Genomic DNA, 17892 nt, shown 5'->3' with positions numbered 1-17892 from the left:
AAGCCAAATATATGATATGTTAAATTCTATTTTGTTGCAGGTTAATGAAATAGCAGGTGCTTGTCATAGCTGTAACAGTCGTCATTATAGAGGCAAGGCAGTTGATCTCCACAATGACAAATGGAGCACCCACTATGTATCAAATTGCTCAGCATACGGTGCAATTGAAGCAAAAGACGAACAAAATCATATTCACTGCGCATTCGATTAGGTCGTACTAATAAAAATAAATGTTTTACTAGCACATTCAACAATACTATAAACACTTTGCTAAAATTTTGATATTGATACATTCCGTCATTTTGTTGTCAAGTTATTGTAAATTTTTGTATTTGTCTTTTGTTGTTGCTTATGTACTTTGTCTATATTCCTTTTTTTGCTTCTGTGTTATTAATTGATTTGTTTTTAGTGATTAAGGATATTTGCTTGTCATGTTTTGGAATTTTTTTCAGATTTTAGGAATCCTCTGGTTTTATCTATTTGAATGCCTTAAAAAGATTCCCCATGAAACCCCATTTTCCTTTTTATAAATCTTTTACATGTATTTTTATAAGACATTTGTAAAAGTCTTATAAAATTTATTTATTTTTTAATAGTATTTGAGAACTTTAACTGGTCAATGATAAAGCTATGAAAAATCAAGAGAAAACATTTTCCCGCCAAAATTCCATTGGCTAATATCTCGAAAACAAGCACATTGACCCCTATATTTTTTTTGCTTTTTTGATTCCTCAATTTATTCCCCAATACATACTAGTTTTATGAAATGTTATTTGTTTTGAAACTGAGCAGCAAACATCCTTAAGATTATAACACAATGTTGACTGCTGTAACCCTATTTTTGACATTTTTACCTCGGTTTCGGTTTGTGAGCCAGATTTTTTTCTATCGATTAATGAGTTTTGAACATCAGTATATTACTGTTGCCTTTATTTACCTGTTATGTCTATTTGTTCTGTTCACACATCGTTGTCAATATAATGGATTTTTTTAAATGTCATTCAAGTGACAGTTTAAGCTATCTATATATCATAAAAATGCCTGTACAAGAAAGGAATATGACAGTTGTTATCCATTCGTATGAGCTTTAGATTTTGCCATTTGATTAAGGTCTTTCCATTTTGAATTTCATAGGAGTTCAGTATTTTTGTGATTTTATTTTTTCACATAAATAAGAATGTGTCCATAGTACACAGATGCCTAACTCGCACTATCATCTTCTGTTTAGTAGGCAGTGAAATTAGCCTAAAAGCTCTAATTTGGCATTAAAATTAAGATCATATCATCTGGAACATGTAAACTAATTTTCAAACTGATTGGACTTCAACTTCATCAAAAACTACCTTGACCAAAAACTATAACCTGAAACTTGCACTACAAATTTCTGTATTCAGTGGACCATGAAATGGGGTCATAAAGTAATTTGGCAAACATCTTTAACCTGAAGTGGGACAGATGGATGAATGGACGCAGACCAGGAAGCATAATGTCCAACTACTATCGTAGGTAAGGCAGTAGGGGTGGAATAAAAAATGATATTTTTTTTGTAGACAGTTGCTGACCTTTGTAAATAAGGTCAAGAACAATGGACACATGTCAGGTAGAAACTTCTTAACATAAGGCATCTGAATATAATGTATGAAGCATTCAGGTCTCACGGATAACGTTTCTACCATCACGCCTAGTATGGAACATGGTGTTCATTACAGTTAAGACAAATAAAAAAAAGAAGATGAAAGATCTTATATGTCAAACACAAAATGTAGGAGTTGGTTGGCATACTGTATAATTCCGGGCCATCTGTCCAAGATAAGTTTATTGGTTGGTTTACTTACTTTCTTCAGGATTCGAGGTATATTTCTCATACTATCTTTTCTTATTTATATTCAACATATTTTTTTAATTAATCTAATGATTCATCCATACAATGTGAAGATCAATAAAAAATAGTCAAAAATAATCATTTAAAGCAGTTACTATGAGTAGTCAACTTTCTTCACATATTGGGTGTTTTATGATGGTCACACAGCTGTTTTCCAAGTGTGATCATATTTTTCAATTCCTAATGACAACATCAAGAGAGCGCATAAACTATTACTTAATGATGTTGCTTAATTTAAAAGACAATGTTTAAGTAATGCCAAAAAAGAGATTTGGCCAATTTAGGCTGAAAATTAGCTAAAGCAAGGATGATTAATATATATTTAAATTCAATACAACTCTACTCAATTTAGTTTTTTTCAAGTTGGTAAATATATATTAACTGTTAGAATATCTATTTGAGTAAGAACATGGTGTGTAGTTAGATTCATTTATTATGGAAACTGATTCTACATTAAACCATAAAAATATAAAGTATCAACATAAATATTGCACTTTTATTTAAAAACACACATTTTCACAATCAATGACAATATACATTTTTTTTATAAATAAACATCTTATACACAAATATTGTGAGTTAAAATAAATACAACCTAAAACACAAAATAACACATACATTAAAAAAAAACAAATGTGGACAATTATTTTATTAATTCATGAATAATTAATTTTAGGATTAAATTTTATTTTATAGAGACATTGAACTATAAAACAATGACAAGGAAGCCATTGCAAATGTTGTATCTAAATAAAAAGAAACAAATCGAATGGTAAAATATTTAAAAGGCAGTCTGAATACTATAAAAAAATTAATAGAATAAAATTAATTTTGTTATAACCTTTTGATTCAGTGGTGACATAGCTACCATGATAATTAATTTTTAACAAAAACATACATACATACTAACAACGAGACTCACAGACAAACTATTTAGGCTATAATATCTTATATATGATTAATACCAAATTTATAATGAATTAATATGTCATATAATAAATAGCCTGACTTTAAAATCGTTCAAACTGCATATTATGAACTCAATTGATTACACACGGAAAAACGTCGACAGCTGTTGTTGACCTTTCACCTGAGGTAGTAACTTTCTTCGACATGTCTTTGTTTCTGTTTTGGACTTTTTCTTTGCTGGAGCATTTGATTCCGTGTTTTTACGTTTCTTTCCCCCTTTCTCTATATTTCTTTTTGTTTCATCAGATGTCTGACTAGAGAGTTCAATTGTTGGTTGACTAGTTACAATATCTACAGTCTTGGTTTTACACGTCTCACTAAAAGTCTTTGTTATTTGTATTTTCTGTATATTTTCCTGATCACGTATCGATTCTAAAACCTTCTTTGCTAAACCTGCCTTAGATGCAGAAGCAGGATGAGCCAAAGTTTTACTGAAAAATATCAGAGATTTTGATTAATTATGTGTAAAAAGGTTTATATTTTAGCTCATTGTTTAGATAAAACAGTTGACTTTTCTTAGTTTCTAACTTCTAATGCTTTATTATTTTAATTCAACAATATTTACCAACTATTTGGTTATTGGTAGATGATTTACTCAAGACAAGTTTTTTTTACGATATTTCCATATTTTCAATTTTGTATAAGCAATTTACATTTTGTTTAATGCCCTGCTAATGCCTGTTTGGACTACCATTTCCATGTTTAGTGAACCATGGAATTTGGGTCAAAACCCTAATTCATGATATATGTTAAACTGTTACTTTAAAAAAATAATGTTTGATGTTGATGACAACTACCCTATACAGATGTGGTGTGTATATAAGTGAAATTAAATACCTGGGCAGGACTACAACTGGACTATTTGTTTGACAGATATCATCTTTGTTAGGGAGACCTACATGATGGGCTGGTAAAGCCCAGTCATAGGAGGCTTGGTATGATTGTGTTATCTCTAAGGAAACCTGAAGTCAAAACATATATCAATTAGTATCCAGACAAAATAAGAAAAACTTTGCAATAGTAACTACACACCATTTTCAGTAAAATAATCATTTTCTAATGTCAACAGATTCTTAAAGTCCGTTGGGTTTCAAATTCCACCAATTTCTAGATATTTTCATTTTATCATGTCTTTTGCTGAATCAGGGGTTTAATTTGATAAAAAATGCTGTTTCAAAGTTAAGAAATGCTCAAATTTGTCTAATCTATCATATCATTATAAAAATTCATAAAGAGTTTTGATACAACTGATGTCTCACCTGCAATAGCTGCTCTTAGCCTAACATTGTAAATTTAATGATGTCTAGTCAAAAGAATTGTTAATAGTCCAGATGCTATTAAAGCTGACTATGCTGTATGGGTTTTACACAGTGTCCTATAGTATTTATTTTCTTTGTCATTTAGTCTCTAGTGGAGAGTTGGCAATCATACAAGATCTTCTTAATTCTAATTACACAACACAGTATACATACCCCTGATTGTCTTTTCACTAATCTTTCTGAGAGTGATAAACTGAGGTCAGAGTTCTCTTCCTCATCATCACAGTTTTCATCAGGAGATCTGTCAATAAATACAAAATTATCATTTGTTTTCTCATTATATAATATATCCATATAAATAAGCTAAATCTTGTTAAAAGTACCAGCTTTATTCCAATCTGGAGGCAAAAGAACAGATAGCAGTTCCTGTTAATCTTATTTCTTAACCAATTCCAAGAAAAATGCAACCGCCCACTTTCAATAAATTTATTTCAGTATCTCAAATCTATACCCCCTTAATTTTGTAACAGCCTTAAAATAGTATACACACCTGAACTGTGATAACAGGGAAGGAAATCTAATGGGTGTTTTCTGACTGGAGAAACCGTCACACAAATAATCAATAGATTGAGACTGGTCTTGTTGTGTCAGTATTTTATCTGTGATGTAACGTAGAGCTGTCAATGTTTTCCTTCCCAGCAGACTTCCACCATTACTGACAGACTGAAAATAATTAAAAAATATTCTATAATGTAACAATGTCTACTTTCCTAAACCTACTGACAGACCAGAAATAAAACTGATTTCACCTGGTACATAAATCATTTTCCTAAATTAGTCAAACAACACCATTTACTACAATTGGCAGCGTAAGCAGTATTTCATTATGTTCAATATAATTTCTGGTTGGTTAAGCTGGTTACAAAATATCTACTTTAAGTGCTGCACTGGTATTCTTAAGTATTTTACTATTTGATATTACTAGGGAGTTTGAAGCTTCACTATAACATTTAGTTTTTGCCCTTTATTGCTTCCTGTTCACATTGTACACAACACATGTTAGCAATGGCGATTTTGATTGTCTTATAAATCAGATTTCCAGAACGACAACATGCTTTAATTGGTGGTTCTTTAAAAAAAAAAAGGGGGGGGGGAGTTTATCAGCTACAATCTCTTGGAAGAGTGGCTAGCCTGACATGAAATGTAGCGTTGAAACATCCTCAAGTTTGAAAGACCATTGATAATCTGTTATTTCCAGTTATTCTAGGCAAAGTCAATGACATCATATATTATCTTTTTGCTCTACAGAAAAAAAACATATCATGTTAATCATGTTAAACAGCATTAACTGATATCTGTTTTATCATATGCAACATCTGTTCTGGTCTTTGGGTCTTATGTGAATTCTTACTTTATCTGGACTAGACATCTTGTTCCTCTCTGTCTGGTCAATAACCATTTTAATCTGCTCCTGCAGTCTATCACTGACGGTCTCTATACTACTTTGTCTTAACTTGGTATCTGTTGATCTCAGCAGTTCTTTCTTTATGATATTAACTACTTTACGACAAGCTGACCTGTAATGTTAGATGAGTTTAAAAGAAAAATAAATTAACTCTTATGCACAATCAACATCAACACCCAGAACATAAAGATCAAATGGTATAAATGGGGCTTCCCTGTTTTCTATATTCTTATTATGCCATTGAAATAAAACATCAAAAAGTTTACTCTGGCAGATGGCATCACAGAATGATGTTGAGCTACTATAGCTTTCATAGAAAACATTTTTTTTTTATCTAGACTAAATGAGATAATCTGCTTTTAATTTTATGGAAAATTCTGTATAAAATATTTTTCAAACTTTAAAGTACATTATTTCTCAAAACTTTGACATGTGCTATCCTAAATTAAACATTATAACTAACCTTGTATTTGACTCCTCTTCAATAACATTCTGTAACCTATGCATCAGATCAACAAATTCTCCTAACCCTTTAACAAACTGTAACAATGGATGACTAGGGTCAGGGGCATATCCTTTACCTCCTAATCTTATCTTCAATATGTATGATACAGCCGTCTACAAAAGTCAATCACATATATATGTATATAAGTCACAACTGGTAAAATTACAATAACTTTATTTAAAATATTAAAGCACACCATGACCATGTTACAAACTGTTGGAATATCATGAATACACACATTCTAAAAGATGTGGCGTTGAGTAAGATTGTTGTAATGTGTGAATAACATTTAAATAAACATACCATCATGGGGTTCTGAGAAAATGATTTAGGGTACTATGTTTGGGATATAAATAATTAGCTCCAAAGGATCAAAATAAATCATTGATGACATAATATTTGTTGACTCAAATTGTGTTGAAGGTCAGAAATATATAATAACATTGAAGTTGACATACCTGATACATTGTCATATTTTTCGTCTTTGCCTCTCGTTTAAGCTCTGTGAATGCTTCATGTGTAAGTTCTCTGTTTGGTACGTTGAGAACTCGAGCTAGAGCTAACTCAGATCTAGTGTTCACCAATAATTCTAAATACGACTGCAGAACCATCTTCACATAGGACTGGAAATAGAAATATATACATATAATATTAAACAAAACTTTATTCATTCTTTCTCCCTTTATTTGTTGCATCTCACATCCAGACTGTTGCGACAGGTGATAAAAATTAAAACTGGGAGTAAAATTACAACATGATGACTCTGATTATCTCCCCTTTAGCATTGATTCCTTTATTGAAATTGTCATGCAGTGTTCTATAAAAAATTTTCATGTTTATGTTATGTTTCATTAATGTCTTTGCAGCCTTTTGTGATTTGATGCACTTGCCATAGATCATTACTGCAGACAATAAAATTGAAGTAAGTAAGTTGGCTTATCTCCCTTTTGATATATAGGACTTGTGGATTATATTCTATCATGCACATCCTCAGGTTATGCTTTACAATTGAATATTTATAGGCTACCTACTGTGGATTCATTTTTATTCGTGGTATACTAATTTTCGTGGGTTTCATGGGTCACAGCGAACCATGAATTTAAGAATTCAACAAAGAATAATCCCGAGAAATGGTATGGAGTCGGTTGTTTATTTCCCGTTATGTTATGCAGTTCTAGTATAGTGTTGACCAGCGATAAACATTGTAACATAACACGTGTTCTTTATTGAAAGAAGATACAAGTATTTTGATTAAACCTATAATAAATATATCGAATATCAATGATAATTTACTTTTTAAAATTGATTAAAACTGTTCATGGAAAAAAACTGCAAGTTGTTAATTACCGTGTCATAGTTTGGTTTACCAGTGATTAATCAAAGTGATGGAAATCACTCATGGAAAGATTAGAAGAGTAGTTTGAATTATTTCATATTAAGGTATTGTGGGGGGAAATGAACATTTATAAAGCACTATTGCTGAAAATTGCATTTACAGCAGGTCTTTAGAAGTAAACTTGCTTTTCCAGTATGAGGATAAAACAAGCTCAAATTAAATAATATGGGTCTCTTAATTTGCACAATTTTATTTAAACTGCAGTTTATAGCTTATCAAATTATGTTGCCGGTTCTGAACATGTTTCAAAAAAACAAAAAAATGCAAAAATTCTTCTAGTAAATGTTACCAACTATCCTTGTAAGACATAAATCTGGACCAACATCTTAAAACTTTCAAGTGGGAACAAAAAACATTGAAAAATGTTGTTTTGGGGCATTTTGTAAGTTGAAACAGAGGTTATATGGCATTGAAGATTAAAAGTTTTAGAGTGCCTTTTGATCATTTTTTAAAGTATTTTTCAACACAGGGCATTGAAAATGTACTTTTTCAACGTTAATCAATTAAAAAACTTATCTTATTGAAATGTGGATTCTTTCTCGATTGTAAAAATATATATTCACTTCTAATAAAAATTCAAATGACTAAAATAGACATACTGATTGATGGGAAATAAACTCATAAACAATGGTTTGTTATAATTAAAAGTTTTAAAATTTTAAAACTGTTTCAAGCCAATTCCTGATAAAAAAAAGTGTACTAATTTAATTGATGATTAATTACAGATGATTATTAGAAATTTATCAAGTAAATTATAGGCCTTATTTAAATATCTTTTATTTATTCATATTTATATTCATATTTAATTTTTTTAAAGATCTTTTTAATCCATTAATAATTTATCTTTCAGATATAATTTACAGAATCACTATATGTAATGTAGATCAAAAGTAATTGGCAATAAATAAATCTATCATCCTTATAAATATCAAACATCTAATATACACATTTGTGGATTCAATTATGAGGTCAAATACTTGTGTATTAAGAATTATATGCATATTTAGTGGTCTGTATAATTATGCAAGACTGAGGTTGATAGGTAATGTGGTCAATTTGATTGGCAGTTTAGGAGGTGGGGCATTGTAATTAAAGGTCCACCTTGTCTCTGATTGTTAGTGATAATGACAGTTGCCAATCATACTTCTAGTTGAATCAATACCCAGTTACCTAATCAATATGTTTTTTTTAAAAAGCCTGCACATCAACACACCTTAATGACATACATTCTTGAATGAACTGCTCCAATAATATACCCAGTTTTTTTTCAGTTTATATGTGTTTTATGTGCACATACATGAGAACCATAGGGAACTATATTTCAGTGTGAATACATTTAGTAACAGTAGCTAACCTGTCCTGTTGTTATGGAGGCCGGTGCCTAAGTAAAGATTTAGAACAAGTTCTAATCTTTCCAAAAATCAATAGGATTAAGTACGGGGATATTGCCCGTAGGTTATATTGTTTATGACAGGAACATTTATTTTCACACCTTATACTTATATGTTTTGAATGCCTTATAGAATTCAGACAACAATTTATAAATTGTAAAACAGGGTTGGCAAAGTATTACCCACCCGGGAATTCCCGGGAGGGAAAACCCGGGTTTTCCCGTGCTGGGCAATACTCCCAGAAATGGGTGATAGTGGGCATTACTGGGCAATATGATTTTTTAAGCTTATTTTAACACAAAATAGTAAAGACTTGTTATAGTTTCATAGTATAACAGCTAAACATATACTTTTTATACAGATAACCATTGACAGTCAATTCTAGAAAATTCAATTTCATTCTCTTCTCTCTTAATTTTATATGTAGGCAAAATACAAGATTTGCACATTTAAAGATACCTTTTAACATGTTTAATTACCAAGTATTGTTTCAATAATCCAAACTTTGAAAAATGCATTTTATTGCAGTGTTTAAGTGAATTGTTAATTTTAATTATTATGCATTCATATTGCTAAATAAACACCCTACAGGGTCATGCCATAAACACTTATAAAATTGAAAGGACTGATTATTGTTACATAAACAAATCTGTGTTATAATCTGAATAATTACTTATTAATTAGTGACAGTAAATATACATTATTTAAATGTGATGTTTCTTTAATACATGTAATTGTTAATTCTTAATAGGAGCTATGTTCATTTGAAAAAAAAAATGATTTATTTGCTTTCTATTTACCATGTTTACAGTTTGCCAATCTATACAAATGCTAAACAAACAAAATAGGGTATAAATATCTTATTAAATGTATTGCATTTGTGTTTATCACTGAATCCTCTTTAAAATTCAGACAAATATTTTATATTACCCAGTATTGCCCAGTATTACCCACTAAAACCCAGTAAAACCCGGGTTTTCCCAGTATTTCCCACTGGGCTGGGCAATACTCATAAAACCCGGGTTTTTGCCAACCCTGTTGTAAAACAACAAATAATTAGTTGTCTCTGTCCATTATTGTAATCGAAGTTATCAATGAACACTTTAACCTAGAATGACCATTCACAACTTTTTCAATGAATTCCTTCTTTTTTGTTTTGTTTTATTATTGATCAAATCAAGGAGGTTACATGATCTCCTAAATCAAAAAGAAATCCAAGAATTATGTATCTATTTTTTGTTGTTGTAATCAGCGATCCACGAATTTACGTATACCAAGAAACGTCTTTTTTTCTCTATCCACGAAAATTGATACCCACGAAAATAAATGAATCCACAGTATTACAAACTTTTAACTTCTGAATATTTTTTTAACAGATTACCATCTACTCTTTGGTAGGATGTTTTAAAACTCAGTCTTGAAGATAAAAGAAGTAAAATCTTGCTAAAAATAGGTGTAATTGTGAGGAGAAATTACATTTTACCATAGGATTTTGTCTTGTATAGGAAACATAAAACTTTTTTTTTTTACCAAGTTGAAGAATATTATAATACTAGATTTTATTTTTTAATCAATAGTACTATAGAAAAATTTATGACATTTTTATATATAATACTAAATAAATTCAATGCAAATTTCCAGTAATTATAGAAATGATACATAAAATAAGAGATAAACACCTCACTCTCAGTTTATTAAGCAGTTTTAAGCAGTATATTACCTCTGTTATAGAAAGATTTTTACTGGCAATGAATTCCTGAGTGGAATTGAGTTGTACCTCTTCTAATGATGTTGGCACAGACAAAACTTGTATATTACTGTTATTTTCTAAAGATGTCTCCATTGTTATTTTATTTATAGTTCTCCCATTGCACAAAAACTTCAGCATATATTTCTGAAATAGAGTCAGTTAAATGTTATATCATTTATTCTTTTGAGTTCATTAAACCAATTCACTACATGACAAATACATGTCATATTTCAATTTTCTACAAAAAAATCAGTCCATGAACTACAACTGTACTGGTAGTTTGTAGATGAGTACTAGACAAACTTAGTATTGCTATTTAGAACTAGTATAAATTTAATTTGTTTATTCATTCATGAAAGGAGATAAAGATAAAAGCGCTCCAAAATGTTTATGCAGGCATTTAATAGCTTAAAACACAAGTCTTTAAGTTTTGCTGATTGTTGAGGCTGTACAGCGGCCACGTGACTGAATGAATAATAATGTAAAGAGCATCAGATATGCTATAGAAACATGATTTGTTTTACAATATAGCTAGTAATAAAAAGATGTGGTATGAGTGCCAATGAGGCAACTCTCCATCTAGAAATTATGCATTCTTACAATCATATAGATACGTTGTGTATATTCTGCCATTTTCATTGCAAGCAAGTCTAAACCATACCTGTATTTGATGTGATGGAAGACCCAACACAATAATATCTGTAGACAGAAGATCGTTTTTGAGGTTTTCATTCTTGTCAAACCCAGTAACTAACAGCTGTAATATATCACACATATCTACTTGGTTACAGTTGCTAAGGAACTGTGTATAGTCCCTATCTAACCAATCATCCACTGTCTGTGTTAACTTTATATCGGGTGTACATGTTGATAGTTTCTGTTTGATCAGAGTATTACACTGGTGTATAGCTGTACTAGATTCTACATCATAGTCACCAATATCCTGAAAATAAGGTACAACTTTGATAAATAATCACAATTCTGTGTGGTTCAGTAAATTGTTACCATGTGTAATCCCATTACTGATATTTCAACATATACACAAAATGTATGTCTCTCAAACTCACTGTCTTGATTAATAGTGATCACTGATGTGATGTATGAATGAGTATTGCCATGTTTTATGAACATGTAAAACAAGAGTGCACACGCTGAAATGTCTCGCCTTCTTTACTAATCATTGATATTATGTTGATAGTCCTAAGTATAAAGCTTGATTACAACTGTCACATCAACTTAACATTAACCAAGATAGCTAAACAAAGACCAATGAACCATGAAAATGAGGTCACGGTCAGATGAACCATGCCAGGCAGACATGTACAGCTAACAAAGCTTCCATACAACAAATATAGTTGACCTATTACTTATAGTTTAAGAAAAATAGACCAAAACACAAAAACTTAACACTGTGCAATGAACCGTGCAATTGAGGTCATGGTCAAATAAAACCTGCGGGACTGACATAAAGATCATAATATATTTCCATCCACCAAATATAGTTGACCTTTGGCATATAATATTAGATAAAAAGACCAAAACTTAAAAACTTAACTTTGACCACTGAACCATGAAAATGAGGTCAAGGTCAGATGACATCTGACATGTACTGCTAGACATGTACACCTTACAACCATTCCATACAACAAATATAGTAGACCTATTGCATAAAGTATGAGAAAAACAGACAAAAACACAAAAACTTAACTATAACCACTGAACCATGAAAATGAGGTCAAGGTCAGATGACACCTGCCAGTTGGACATGTACACCTTCCAGTCCTTTCATACACCAAATATACTAGCCCTATTACTTATAGTATCTGAGATATGGACTTGACCACCAAAACTTAACCTTGTTCACTGATCCATGAAATGAGGTTGAGGTCAAGTGAAAACTGTCTGACGGGCATGAGGACCTTGCAAGGTATGCACATACCAAATATAGTTATCCTATTACTTATATAAAGAGAGAATTCAACATTACAAAAATTTTGAACTTTTTTTTCAAGTGGTCACTGAACCATGAAAATGAGGTCAAGGATATGGACATGTGACTGACGGAAACTTTGTAACATGAGGCATCTATATACAAAGTATGAAGCATCCAGGTCTTTCACCTTCTAAAATATAAACCTTTTAAGAAGTTAGCTAACGCCGCCGCCGGATCACTATCCCTATGTCGAGCTTTCTGCAACAAAAGTTGCAGGCTCGACAAAAAATGACTTTTCTAATGCAAATTGTATAGAATAAATACATGTAATCAAAACAACAACTTTTGCATTTTTATTAACAACATATACAGTAAAAAAAAGAGATTTGTGAACTTGTGATACACACAGAAACATAGACAAAAAAAATGAGCATTGCCTTATCCTATCATAAAAAGTGCCATGCCCTCCACTGGCACCATGCCCCTTTTGTTGTTGAATTTTTAGAATGATTTGAGATACATGTGGTAGAAACAGTGCTTTAGTTGATTGACAGTGCTCCAGCTAGAAAAACATGTAAAATCATATTTCCAAAGTGATCTAAACATTAATTATACCTAAACTACATGTATTCATATCCTGGTAGGGCCTTCTTAACTTCTTCTTATTACTGATACATGTACTGTATATTGATAAACTATTTACTTTTTTTGTAAAATGTTATGTGATATTTAAGTCTTGAATAATTTTTCAACCTGTTTATTTTTCTCTGCCAAACAAAGCTGTACAGCCACCATTTGATCCATGGACGACAATAAGGTTACTCTTTCATTCTTTAGGATTCCATGTTTACGACACAAAGTCATTACAAACTCTGTTAAGGTGTAATGTTGCTCATCTTTTATTGTATCACAGCATATAATCACAGGTTCTGTAATCCAAATAAATACATACAATGCCATAACAGGTGATTTAGTTAGTTTTATTTTACTTTTTGCAAAGAGTTCGAATTTACCTTCTAGAAGACATGTACATGATGTTCATGTACGGTAATATATATTATACAAAATTAATTGCACATGCAGTTCTATATATATGTTCTAATATTAACATTTTGTAAAATCTAGCAGATGTCTGTTTTATAGCCAATTTCCCTAGGAATTATAAGCATTTCTATATATTAAAATAAAATATAACGTTTCTGGTTTTTCAACTAAAGAAAGTACATAAACATGATAAATTGCTTAACATTTACATAAATGAAAAAACAGTTAAATGTTCTCTGATCAGACAGTCAAAATAATGATCAGATCATTACTTTACAGTATTTTTCCTTCCAAGCATGCCTTGTCCATACAGAATATTACCCGAGTATATTCATTTTGTACAACATGTCTTGTCCCTTACAGAATATTACCTTTAGAACATGTCTCGTCCCATCAGTCTTCACGACGAGTGGCAGCCCAGGCAGCCCAGGCTGGTAAAATTGCTCTTGGGCCTGTAAAAATCAGACCTACAGGCCAACAGAATCTAACTAAAAAATTTCAAAAATTGAGCTGCGGGCCTGTAGATTGAGCAGTTCAGCGTGAAGACTGCCCATACAGAATATTATCTTAGAACATGTCTCGTCCCATACAGAATATTACCTTTAGAACATGTCTCGTCCCATACAGAATATTATCTTAGAACATGTCTCGTCCCTTACAGAATATTACCTTTAGAACATGTCTCCTCCCTTACAGAATATTACCTTTAGAACATGTCTCTTCCCTTACATATTATTTACCTTTAGAACAAGTCTCGTCCCTTACACATTTACAGAATATTACCTTTAGAACATGTCTCGTCCCATACAAAATATTACCTTTAGAACATGTCTCCTCCCTTACAGAATATTTGTCTTTAGAACATGTCTCGTCCCTTACATAATATTACCTTTAGAACATGTCTTGTCCCATACAGAATATTACCTTTAGAACATGTCTCTTCCCTTACATATTATTTACCTTTAGAACATGTCTTGTCCCTTACATAATATTACCTTTAGAACATGTCTCTTCCCTTACATACATTGTATTATTTACCTTTAGAACATGTCTCGTCCCATACAGAATATTACCTTAAGAACATGTCTCATCCCTTACAAAATATTACCTTTAGAACATGTCTTGTCCCATACAGAATATTACCTTTAGAACATGTCTCTTCCTTTACATATTATTTACCTTTTGAACATATCTCTTCCCTTACATATTATTTACCTTTTGAACATATCTCTTCCCTTACATATTATTTACCTTTTGAACATGTCTCGTCCCTTACATAGTTCAATATAGAATCATAGCTATCTGTAGTCAGCTCAGTCCTATCACAGTCTGGTAGAATATAAATATTTGGTTGTCTCATCCTGAAAACAGACAATAAACAAAGGGTGAAGTACTCAATTTTAGGGATTTCTATACATGTATGTATTCAGCTCTATCCCATCAGTCTGGTACAGTATAAACATAGGTTGTCTCATCCTGAAATCAGACACTAAACAAATGGTTAAGTAGTAATTTATATACATTGTACATTCATGAAATTGTATTTATCCATTTGTTTTCAGCTCTGCCCAATCAGTTGGGTACAATAAAAATACAGTAAGTGCACATGCAGTGGGTTTAGGGAAGAATTCTTCTATACAAAATCATAAACCATTTTGTAACCATCTACTTGTACAAATAAATGTACCATTATTAACCTGACAGATTGACTAACATACAATGTACATAATAATTTTTTGGGGCCCTTTAGCTTGCTGTTTGGTGTGAGCCAATGCTCTGTATTGAAGACTTTGATCTATAATGATTTACTTTACAAATTGTGACTTGGATGGAGAGTTGTCTCATTGCCACTCATACTTTTGTACCACATTTTATGATATCTGTATATGTACTCTTGGCTATTTCAAAGAACAGATTCCAATATTTGTTAGACAAATTAACGTCTTATAAACCTACACTGTACACATACATTATGACATATGGTTTCAACCTATATGTATGGTACAAAAACAAAAGAAAAACTTAAGAAATTTGCACTATTTTTTTTCTACTATCATTTTTTTTTCAGAAACATAACCTATATGGCACTTTAGAAGTTAAGCATTGTGTAATTATTATCACACAAATTAAAATAAATAATGATAAGTGTTATCTGCAATTAACTCCTCATTTACTTTTGAAGGAAGAAGAGGAAAAATACTACTATTATTAAAAGTAATTTAATTATAAAAGGTAAAAAGTTGAGTACAACAAAATCTCTTTTACAAAAATAAAGGTATGGCTGCAACTATATTTATATAACGTAAGGGTACCCAGATTGCACTGAGTACCCAAATTGCACCTATTTAGAAAAAAATAGCAACAGAAATCTTACAAGATTTCCTAGAGACTAAACAATTTGTATTTTTATGATTTGATACTTGCAACGGCTTTCAACATAGGTAAAGATATTTAGATATACACAAAACATTCACAGTCTTTATCAACAGATGGACTGTTTACTGAAAAAGCAAACTGTACGAAAACGTCACCATGCGACGTCATCAAAACGTCATCTTCTTAAAATTAGCAAATACAATATATTATAAGTATTCATTTCGTAAAATATGAGGAGTAAGCATGGACTAATATCCAATTGTTCAAAATATTTGAAGAAATTAAACAAAAGCTCGGTTATTAGACTTTTGACGATGTGAATTTAAGCATGGATGCAATTTGGGTACTCCTCATTACAGAATCATGGATAGTTTGGAGGTTGATTCAAACCCATTTTTTTATGACTCTGATATGGATTAAAAATTAAATTGGTGTACCTATACAGTAAAGAAGGATAGGGCTACAAAATAAACCCAGTATGGACATTTTTTTCTTGATCATAAAACAACGTAGGTGAAAAAACTGTCAAAATAGGTGCAATTTGGGTACCGTCACGTTATATATGTAGGACTCAAAGTGCGATGGTACTCTAGGTACGATGGTCACACTAAAGTGCGATGGTCTACGCTAAAGTACGATGGTGTATCATGCTAAAGTGCAACGGCTGTTTGTTCGCTAAAGTACGATGGTTTATCGCGCTTCAGTGCGATGGACCAAAAGGGTAATGTTAAAGGGCTAAAAACTTTATAGAACACGGATGTAATAATTAGTCTTTTTGCAAAAGCTACGGTATGATGAGGTTTTATAACATATGTGATAGGCTTTATAATTACCAGTAGGCTTAAGTGATTGTTTCTAAATTAAGAAGAAATTCGGGGGTATCAAATATTGGATAATTGATGAAGCTTGCTGCTCACACAGTCTATCACTAATGTGAATATCTCCTCTTAACGTCGTCATTGTAAATTACAAATACAAATACTAATTGTGAAACATCTATTTGTTTAAAACATTCTTAATTTAAATGAGAGAAATGCAATGTTCTCCAAGCTTTCTTCTTTTTTCACAGCGAATAGAAATACAGGTTGCATTTTCCTACAATGTACAAACTGACATTTTAGCAGACAATCATTTATGATTTACGCATGAAAACATGTACTTTTATTTTACCGACTCTAATTTTTAATAAAATATTTTAACGGGGACCAGAAAGTAAACTGCTACATGAACAACTATTTCAATGTCGTACTTTAGCGTCCCCATCGCACTTTAGAGTCCTGCATATATACTTTTATTACAAGTGGCACTTAGCCGAAACGACCAAGGCCGAATCAACTGGCTCCATGGTCGAAATTATGAAACATTTTGAAAAATATCAAAGCCAAAGGGAGAATTTTCGTTAACCCAATCGAGCGAATTTCGAACCTGTATTATCCAAATAGTTACTGTACGTCTTTGAGATGTGATGTTGTTAAGAGAATCGTCTACAACAGCTGAAATATATTTAGATGGCAACTTTCTACTGACTGACGATGATGTAAGCCTTTGTCTTTGTTTACATTTTCAAATTTAGCGCACAGAAAAAGTAGGCGTTGACCAATCAAATCTGCCGGAAATACGAAATACAGATTAAATATAAAAATCTACCGGTTTTGTCATGAATATTATACGTAAAACGTTAAATACCTTTCTTTGGTTTAAAAGGTTTAATTTAAGATTTAAATTATTTAATTAGCAAAACAGTGAAATTTATATTTTACACCTCAGTAATCACACTGGTTCAAACTAGATTTTCATTAGTATAAACTCTTGCATTAAATTTACTCACTATATTATTTCGCTCTTTTTATTGGATATAAACTTTTCCTTTGTTGTTAATTGTTTATTTATACTATTGCAAAGTGTTTTCTTTACATTTTTGA

At 31.2% G+C, this 17892-nt stretch overlaps 1 protein-coding gene across 1 annotated transcript; it reads right to left on the bottom strand.

Annotated features, from left to right (window-relative positions):
• Window positions 1–2903: 2903 nt before the first annotated feature.
• Window positions 2904–17568, bottom strand: LOC139504950 (PCNA-interacting partner-like). Its single transcript, XM_071294830.1, has 12 exons — window positions 17396–17568; window positions 14846–14955; window positions 13304–13479; window positions 11279–11560; window positions 10588–10761; window positions 6539–6703; window positions 6039–6193; window positions 5522–5687; window positions 4661–4833; window positions 4324–4411; window positions 3689–3813; window positions 2904–3282 (listed from the first exon to the last, which is right to left on the bottom strand). Exons 2-12 carry the CDS (start codon window positions 14952–14954, stop codon window positions 2931–2933), a joined length of 1965 nt encoding a protein of 654 aa, XP_071150931.1. The 5' UTR covers window position 14955; window positions 17396–17568; the 3' UTR covers window positions 2904–2930.
• Between the last annotated feature and the right edge of the window lie 324 nt (window positions 17569–17892).

This window comes from Mytilus edulis, chromosome 1, assembly GCF_963676685.1.
Source record: "Mytilus edulis chromosome 1, xbMytEdul2.2, whole genome shotgun sequence".
NCBI lineage: Eukaryota > Metazoa > Mollusca > Bivalvia > Mytilida > Mytilidae > Mytilus > Mytilus edulis.
Note: the sequence above shows the minus strand (reverse complement) of the source record. Positions and strands in the feature narration are given on the sequence as shown.

Excerpts from the sequence above, each read along its gene's own strand:
- LOC139504950 (XM_071294830.1), bottom strand. The coding sequence starts at position 14,954 with ATGAGACAACCAAATATTTATATTCTACCAGACTGTGATAGGACTGAG. Across the intron at positions 11,561-13,303 it reads TGGCAGAGAAAAATAAACAG|GATATTGGTGACTATGATGT; the intron begins GTTGAAAAATTA and ends CCTTATTTTCAG. Across the intron at positions 6,194-6,538 it reads AAAATATGACAATGTATCAG|ACGGCTGTATCATACATATT; the intron begins GTATGTCAACTT and ends TGACTTTTGTAG.